At 50.3% G+C, this 9,450-nt stretch overlaps 1 protein-coding gene across 1 annotated transcript in view; it reads right to left on the reverse strand.

Annotated features, from left to right (window-relative positions):
• Nucleotides 1-2,342, reverse strand: part of WNT7B (Wnt family member 7B) — a 94,568-nt gene extending 92,226 nt beyond the window's left edge. The window contains exon 1 of the mRNA XM_074901195.1: nt 2,272-2,342. Within this exon, the coding sequence (XP_074757296.1) occupies nt 2,272-2,342 (71 nt within the window). The remainder of the gene's footprint in view (nt 1-2,271) is intronic.
• Between the last annotated feature and the right edge of the window lie 7,108 nt (nt 2,343-9,450).

Consider the following 9,450-nt stretch of genomic DNA (forward strand, 5'->3'; position numbering starts at 1 on the left):
AATAATTGCACCCCCGCATGCCTAGCCTAGAAGTAGCCCCTGGACCTCAGAGCGAATTTCTCTCCTATTGTTCAGAGAAAGTGAAGTATCCCCATCGCCTCACAGGCACGGTGATGGATCTGATCGGGTTTCTGCAAGGGCTTTTACTGTTCCTGCCCTCCCCTCAGTTTTACTTCCAGGCTCAGTCCAACAGCATTCTTGTGATTTTTGCTCTGAACCCCCTTCTAAAGCAGCCACAATCCATTTCGAAAAGATATCTGCCTTCCAGACAGATCAGACATGTGCCCAATTTTCTGTTCCCTTTAAAAATAAAACCGCAGTGCGAGCGAAAAGCAATACCATTACCCTTATTTTGCAAAGCGTTTTCTTTGGGCTCGCCTGCCGCTCTGCGAGGGGGTGTGTTGTACGGAGCCCTCCAGCTACCGAAGGAGATGGGGTGCCCCCTTCATGTACGGATACACAGCCTCACCAAAATCCCCTTCTCCTCTAAACCCCTCTCAATCCGAGCCCGGAGGACGCCGGAGCCCCCCCCCGCAGCTTCCACAAAAGGCGGCGCAGGTACTTACCCCCCCCCCCCTCTTTCCCGAAAACACCCTCCTGTCTCCCCAGGCAGGATTTGGGGTACCCCCGGCCATGTGCCCCGATCAGGGCAGGGCTGGACGCGGGCTCCTCACCGGGGCAGGGCAAGGGGCAACGCGGGGTGGGAGGAAGCATCTCCCGCGCCCCCCTTTCGCCTCCGCGCATCCTCCGCGGTTGCACTTGTGGCTGTGGGGGCGGGCCGAGAGCCGTGCCAAAAAAACAAACAAACAAACAAACAACACCCAGGGGTGCAACCTGCTGGGGACCCTCCCAAAGGCAGCCGGTGGCTGTCCCGCAACCGGGGGGAGCCCCCGGCGGGGATGGGGGCACCGACCCAACCTGGGCAGCTTAATTCCTCCGTTCCACACACACCCCCCCTCGCCGGTGTATCCTTAATCCCGGGCTCTGGCGTGCTCCCTCCTGCCCATCCCCTCCCTTCCCCCGCAGCCCCCTCCTCCCGCCGCTGCCCGGGCTGCCCACAGCGGGGCCGGGGCTGCCCCCGCCGCCCGTCGTGCCCGGGGCGGCCCCAGAAGCGGCGGTGACCGGGAGAGCCGGGCCCGGGCATCATTTCCCCGTTCGGCGCTGCCCTCCCGCGACGGGACCTGCCCGTGTCGTGTCCCCCCCACACTTTGGGAGCTGCCCTTTGGCTTCCCCCCCCGCCCCTCGCCGCCGCCGCCTCTTCCCCGTATTGATTTCAAGGTGGGAAGCGAGCGTTTTTGGATTGCAACTCACCTTATGCATTCTTGATCATTTAAAAAAAAAAAAAATCCCGCAGCTATGCAAAGACAGGATCTTTAAAGAGTTTGTAGCTCGACAGGTAAGGACTCGGCTGGGGCTCAGGAATGTGGAAATTCAACTCAAGTCAGCCTACTGCGACGAGCAATATTAATAAGGGCATACAGGTACGGGGGGAGAGGCAGAGGGAGAAACTTGGCAACTGAAATAACACCGCGATCTCGATCGCGGTGCTCAAATACCGAGGAGCACAGAGCCGGGCTTGCCGGGAGCCCCGCTGCCAGCCGGCCTGAGCCCCCCCCGAGCCGGGCCTGAGCCCCCCCCACCCCGAGCCGGTCCCTTCGGCAGAGCCCGCCCGGCCTCCCGGGCGCTTCAGCGCGGAGGTAACCGGGCCGGTTGTCAAGTTAATTTCAACACGTCCGTGTGATGGATAGAAACGCAAATTGTGTCTAGGCCTGCATAAAACAAATCCCCGAGTGCAGGTTCAGAGCAGGGATTCCCCTCCTCCCGCCCCTTTCGCCTTTTTAATACTTAAGCTCTGCTCTATTGTCCCAGCAGCAGCGGCTGAGTTAACTCTGTCAGGCTGCTGCTTTTTTTTGCTTTTTTTTTTTTTTTTTTTTTTTTCCGAGGGTACTGTACGCCAGAGATAATATTTAAGTTCGCTTAAGCAGTACAAAATAGAAGGATCCATCATCCCCCGCCACCGGCCGCCTCGCCGGGCGGCCCCGCAACCGGGCATCGCCCCGCCGCGCTGCCCCGGAGGGTCTTCTGGGGGCTTGGACACCCCGGGGGAGCGGGGCGGGGAGAGAGAGAAATAATCACCTTAATCACCTCTTTTTTTTTTTTTTTTTTTCCCCCCTTTTTTTTTTTTTTTTTCTCCATTGCAACGTTTTGTTCACAACTCCGGTAACAACGTGACCCAAAAGCCAAGGAGATTTGTCGTGCACAAGGACTTACCCTAATTTGACATAGATGACTCCAAAGCATAGAAACACGTAGAAAATCCACTTCCGAAAGTTTCTGTGCATGATCTAGAGAATGGACTGAGCCATAAAAATTGCACAAAAAGTCGAACTGATCTTGTCGATTAAATCCCAGTCAAGAGCATTGCTGAAGCTACCCAGGAGCAAAGCCGGCCGAACGGTAAAAAATCAGCACCGTGCAGACAGGCAGCTCTTCCCAGAGCCATGGTGACCGAAACCGGCTCCGATATTAAAGCTAAAGAGGGAGGAAAAAATAAAAAGAGCCGCTCAAAACGGTAAAACAAAAACCCAAGACAGACAGTCTGAGGGAGAAAATGAGCAAGCACTGATCTTGATCAACTGCCTCATAGAGCCCTGAAGTTCAATGTGTTTTTACTTGTTCTGACTTCCCCAGGTAACACTACGTATCTTGCAATCTATGGCTCCAGGTAGGAGGATCTCTCTCTCTCTCCCTCTCTCTCGCTCTCTCTCCTGCTCTTCCCCCCACCCCGTCTGTGTCAGGATCTAAGACATATCTCTTATCTGTCCGTGTGCATGTGCGAGTTATGCGTGTGTTTGTGTTTCAGAAGGCATGTCCTTAAGCCGGAGTGTCGGGGAAAACAACATGAAACGTGTCCAACAAGGGAAATAAAGGACTCGTCCTCTCAAACCGAAGCATTTTTTCATTTCCTCTAGTATGGTAACGCGGCTGGGTTTGCAATGTATGGACTTCGCAAAATAGACTGTTAAAACTCTTTTTTGTCTTCTTTTTTGTCTTTTTTTTTTTCTCCCCCTTCTTCTTTCTAATCAAAAAGAAGCAGGGGTTAACCCCCCTTTGCTTAAAGCTCTGTATCCTACAAGACGATGTGTGTGTCTGTGTGGTGCCCAGACTATTTCTCTCCGGCCACCCGACCCTGTTGCACACTGACAAATGCCTGTCACTAAATCTGATTTCATTTTCCACCGTAAGAAAACGTTCTTCCTCCTTTAAGAAACAGATACGCTTGGCTTTAAACACAAGTTTAGGATAGTCAGTTCGCTGCTCCTAGGGAGATTAATCACTGAGACAAAACCTCACTTTGTGTTCAGGCACTAACAGCCAAGCAAGGCTTCCTTTTCTTTCTGTCTTTTCTTTCTGTCTTTTCTTTCTGTCTTTCTCACCGATTCCTGAGCTGCTCCGTTTATTCCTGCGTTCTGAGGAATTATCTATTCCAGTCTCTCCACACTGTGTGCCTGTCTGGAGGCATATATCTGCATGCGTATGCACGCTTAAATAGCACTCAAATCCAAGTTTGTGGGCTGTGGTGAGTTCTGTAGATATGGATAAACCCGTGCACCTATGCCCACTTATATACATTTATACACATGTAGTAACAGCAAGCAGGGATAGCTCTAGGCATCTAGAATCGGCTAAACACACACCAGTAAGGGCTGAGAGGAAAGCAGGCAGTGACAAGCAAGCAAAAGAGGCTGAGCACAGAACTTTGATCCTAAAGTATCCATCCTGGCGGAGAAAACAAAGGGGGTTTTAAAGGCCGGCCAGGCTGCCGTGCCTGGAGAGATGCCGTGCGAAATCGCGGGTCGGTTGTAGATGACTCCCACAGTCAAGGCTCCCCGCACCTTGGATCACCCACCCCAAACCCACCCACCGTCCGAAAACAGGGTCCCCGCGCTGTCCCCGGCCGGTGCCCGGCGAGGCGAAGCCGCGGCGCGGCGGGACGGAACCGGGTCGGGCTGCGGGGCGGCTCTGCGGGACCCCGGGGCGGCTCTGCGGGACCCCGGGGCCTCTCGCCTCCCCTCTCCGCCGTCTCTCCCCGCCGGTCGGTTGCGTTCGGCCTTTCCCCCCGCATTCCTCACGGTTTAGCCTTTAATAACCAATGCTCCGGCTCTTGCAGGCACCCAGCCCTGCTCCAGACCGCTCCTGCTACGTTTGCCCTAACTATGAACAATTTGTCCTTTTAAGATGCTCAGTCTTCACTCTCTTTCCCTTATATTTAAACGTCCTTTATTATTATTTTTTTCCCCCCGACCCGGCGCCACTTCTTTGTTGCATCCCCGCTACTTTTTTTCTTTTAAGGATTTTTGGGTAAGACGAGGCCAAGTTTTACAGATCCCTTTCTTCGAGAGCCCCGCAGCTCTCCCCAGAGCTGCCCCCCACCACCCAGCGGGCACTGAAGGCGCAGCCTCCCCTCTCCTTACCCCCCTTCTCCCGCTTTTGGAAGCCCTTTGAAAGGCAAAGCGGTCCCTCAGGCCCCGCACGGAGGGGCCGAGCCCCGGGGCCGTGGCGGCGGGAGGCCTGAGGTGGTGGTGGGGGGGGGGGCAGCGGCCTTCCCGCCGGGCCGGGCGGGAGGCGGCGGGAGGCTCTGCCCCAGGCCCCGGAGGGCCGCCGGCCTGCCGCCGAGAGCGGGGCCCGGGGCGGCCCCGGCGCCGGGCGCGTCCCGCGGGGTAACACCGCCACCCAGGGGCGGCAGGCGGCGGCGCCGGGGGGGCGGCCGGGCCGGGCCGGGCCGGGCCGCGCCGAGGAGGCCCCGAGCGGCGGGACGAGGGCCGCTCCCCGTTCCCGCCAAGCTGTGAGGGCCCACAGGCCGCGGTGGCCGAGGCCCGGCCTTTGCCCCCGGGTTTAGGAGCGCTGGGGCTGGGTGCTGCTGGCCGCCGCCCTTCCCTCCGCACCCCCCGGCCCCGCGCACACCCGCGGCCTGGGGCTGAAGAGCGGCGAGGAGGGGCCGCGTCCGCTCCCGCCGTGGAGCTGTGCCCGTCGGTGTGCGGGAGGGGACATGAGCTGCCCAGGGACACTGAGAAAGAGCGAGGGGCTCACGGCACGACTAGGAGCTGTTACAAAGATCGCTTCGACGTGCTCGTTTGACTTTTTTTTCTCACAAACAAAACCCGTGGAAGTAGGACCGCAGGTCAGACTGCCTGCGACCCTCGAGGACTGTCAGGCCAGCGCGTCCTACGCTGCTTCTCTGAACTAGTGAGTATTCTTCACGTTTCCATTCAAACCCAAGAAGTTTCAGCAACAGAAACAAAACTAGATTGTTTCTAACCTAGCTTGGAGACGGCATCATTTAGAGGACAAAAATCTTTTTGTATTTTTGACCCTTACTCCACTGTTACCTTCAGCTAACTGATTTTGATGATGCTTGACTGGGGAAAAATGGTAGATTTTCTTTCCTTCAGATATCAGTTTTAACTACTGCCGAAAGCCTAGGCTGAGGATAAGAAGATTTCAATAAGCTTCGTAATTCTGTGATTTAAGAAAAAAACACCCTAGAGTGTTAAAATAGGTAATGCTCACATCACCATTCAGAAATTCACATAGTTACTTTACGGGCAACGTATGTAAATCTCATTGAACTGCTTTAAATAAATACCACCTTAGAAATGCTAAAAGACTTCCTGAAAATAAGGTAATATTCCTGAACACAAAAGCATTGGTAGATGTGGGTTGAAACCATTTGCTGAGTGCTCTTCTAATAGTGCAAAATCATTATTTATTGCTCACCCAAAATAACTGGCATAGCAAGTGAGATAGTGGATTGAAAATTCATTCGTTTTTCCACCCACGCCTGCTGACAAAGCTTAACATTGACTTCTCAAAACCCGCAGAAGGAAAGGTCACCTATACCACGCTGCTGCCTGGTCCCCAGAGCTCCCCAAAGCCTTTGGATAAAATGGCTCCAGCGGTAAAATGTTTCAAAAGCCTGTCGGGACTTTCACAATCCATCACGAATGCATTTACCTCAGCTCCTTGGACTGGAGAGGCTTTTCCTGCACCTCGGGAGGAGAACTCGAGTGACCTTCAGTAGTCAGCAGCCAGGCTCTGAGTTTGCCTGACAGCTTAGTCAATGGGAGGTAACTACTGGGTGTGCAGTTTCTCAGTGGTAACTTGGGTAACAGATTCTTAAAAAAAGGAGATGACAAGAACGAGATTCACAGGCCAAGACACGGGTCTTATCTTATTCCAGACTGCACATCACCCATACTGTGCCACAAAGGACATGGTGCTTAGTCTGACCAGGGCTACTACGGCTTGTAGGGCCTTCCAGCCAGGGGACTCTGTCTCAGCCCGAGGAGCAATCCTCACAGGATGAGTATGAGTCCACTGTAAAGCTCTGTAAATGGAAGGATGAGCAGGGTGGAAAGGGAAAGGAATTTTGAACTGTCGGTCACAGCTCGCATCATCTTCCCTAGAGCTTATTTTCAAGCGTAGCGTTCAGAATCCCTTGAAATTTCTGGGGAACGCAGACAACAGGGATAATTCCTCTGTGACAGGCTGCGCGTTACCCACCTTTCTCTTCTTTCTGTACAGCTCAGATCAATCACAGGTAACTAGCACGCTTGTTCCGAAGGCTTGACAGGGAAAATCCAGCTGCATTTATCCCAGCCAGCCACTGTCTGGCACTGTTGCTCCACACAATTACAGATGAAGGCCCCCAACACTAAGAAAATAAAAGCGTGAAAATATTCCTCCGGGAAAATACACGAAGTATATGTGGTTGAAAGAGAGGAAAAGAACTAAAAGAAGAAAAATTTTAAAATGAAGCATACAAAGAGAGGTATCTTATAGCTGACCAGGATCTTCCACACAATTTACACATGTTCTTAACAAATGTATATGTTAAGTATATGCACTTACTACTAGTCTTTAATATTTTCTATGGATGTTACCAGGCACATGAAGTCTTTTCTTAGATTACTCTCATTTACCCGACTGCTTCCTAGGTCTAAGATGTCCATTCTTTCTGAGAGACTGCCAAACCCCCTGTCTGCCTCTCGAGATGTTTTTTCAGACTCGGGATGTCCAGCACTGAGCTTCTGATGCTGAGCCCTGTTCTCAAACATCCGGCCTTTGAGCTCCGATTCAGCAGAAGGACATGAAACTCATCCGATGAGTGGCCATGCCCTTGGGACATACTCTGGCAAGGTGTCCAGCACAACACCAATTCATGGCAATAAGGACTTTGCACCAGGGTCAAGGTTTGAATCTGGTCTTATAGAGCAACTAAACTTTCCATCGCTACTTTTGCTTGTTCTCTCACTTGGTATTATACAAATAGCACCTTCGATTACTACTGGCTTTTATCTCAGTTTCTTCCCCATTTCCCATTCCCTGTTTTTCTCCCTCTTTTTCTTTCCTCTCTTTTACATCTCATTACCTGGAATATGTTCCACTTCTCAGGGTATCTGTCTTCCTGTAATTCCTAAGCCTACTACCATTTGATGCAATGATTTGGCAGACACCAAAGTAGATTAATCAAGTAACGTAGGTGTCCAGGCTCAGCTGCTTCACGTGTTTCACATTTTCATGTTAATCCTGGTTTGAAAATTTTTGTTTACTTTTTGTTTCGTCAAAAATGAGAGGCACTGTTCAAGCCACAGATATGTATAATAAGAAACATTACACGTGTCTGGGGTTCCAGCATGAAATGGAACTAACAGACTTTCTCCCTAACTCCTCCCTTGCTAAATGGATCTTTATTGGCTTTGTTGCACTGGACTTTATATAATTTTAGATTCTTCTCCTCTTCATGGACTGGCTTCTTGCTCCATTGACTATGTTAGTCCAAAAGATTCTCTGCAGAAGCAGGTTCCGCTGTTCAAATGGAACATCAGCCAGCAATATCATATAGTTGTAAAAAAAGTTAAATATTCTGAATAAACTGGCATGTTGTACAAGAACGAAGCCGTTTAGTCTTTGCAGCACTGGGAAGACGAGAATGATGGATGAACTGTGTCTTCTGGGTGGCATACTGCAGGAAGGATGTAGATCAACTGGAGGGTGAATAGGAAGATGGGTAGGTGACATGATCCATGAAGAAAAGTTTAATCAGCTGTGTTTGTTTATTTTACAGAAACGTGGACTGAGCGGAGAGAGGATAATAGTCTTCAAATGTGCAAAAACATGTCGCAAAGACAGCAAGGTAAGGAATCGTACACAGACACAGGGGAGAAATGGGTTTGAGCAGCATTTAGAGAAAATTAGTTGAAGAATTAGGGAAAATCCTCCCAAGATTTAAGATCAGGTGAAGTACATCTCCAGAATTTTAGTAGTACGATATCCTACTGCAGGCTACAAGCATCAAGGTCCCTTTTAGACATGACGCCTATGACTCTGTGATTCCGCTTTCAACCACTGTGCAGTGACAATGCTATTCTCATTCATACAGCATGGCGAAATATAAAATAAACCTTCACAACTTACTACCAATGAGTTTCAGAAGGCATATAGCTTGGCCAAGGGAGTTGCAGCTTGTATCCAGGAGCTCAGGGGAACACCCGCAGCAGTTGGCTCTAGGGTGTATTTCGTGAAGCGACCCATTTCTTCCTAATCTTGCAGTAACAAGTGCTCCCAACCATCCTCACAGAGGAAGTGTTTAAGAAAAGGAGGCTTTGCACGTTTCCAGTTAGTTCAGCAATTCAGACAGTTAAGGTCTGAGACTTTAGGTTTTGAAACTCTGCGAAAAACTTTGATTCCATGCTTCAGGTGATACAGTGAGACAACCCCACTGAACCCAAGTTTGCCTAAGGTAGCCTTACTAAGGCAGCCCAAATGAATGCAAACTAAATACTGAGTTCAGCGAGGTTTATCCTGGAATCAAGATAAAAATAAATTTAGTCAAGTAATTTCATCTGTCATCAGCACAACCTTCTACTGTTGGTTTTGGGTTATTTAAAGAGGAATCCCTTCTCTTCCCTTTTTCTACGAGTCAAGTCTCTAGGTCAGCAACTACCTGTGATGCAACAAAGGAAAATCACGAGTCAGAAAGTAATTTCTGTTGTGATTTACATGATCAGTTCTGGGTTTGAATCATATTTTCAGACATGTCTAGGTGGGCAAACATCTTTTTAGTTGTCTGTGTTTTCAAATGGTGAGTACAAAAGGTACCATGGTGGGTTTAGATTACACCTACCCCTTAAAATGATCTTTTCAAAAGCTAGGTGGCTGAATAGTTTTATGTGACATATTAATTTGTTTTCACCTGCCGATTGTGTGCTGGAATTTTTATAATATTGAAAGGGAAGCTACACATTGTTAAACAGTCTAGAGGAGAGGCTTTTCTCCTAGCTGATCTTCTTCTATTGTAACCTTACTCCATCTGAGGCAAAATTCTTTTGGGCTTCTACAAATTGCAGGCCAATAAACACTGATAATCAGCCTGTGAAGACTAAAGCT

The sequence above is a fragment of the Athene noctua genome, chromosome 3 (genome assembly GCF_965140245.1).
Source record: "Athene noctua chromosome 3, bAthNoc1.hap1.1, whole genome shotgun sequence".
Classification (NCBI taxonomy): domain Eukaryota; kingdom Metazoa; phylum Chordata; class Aves; order Strigiformes; family Strigidae; genus Athene; species Athene noctua.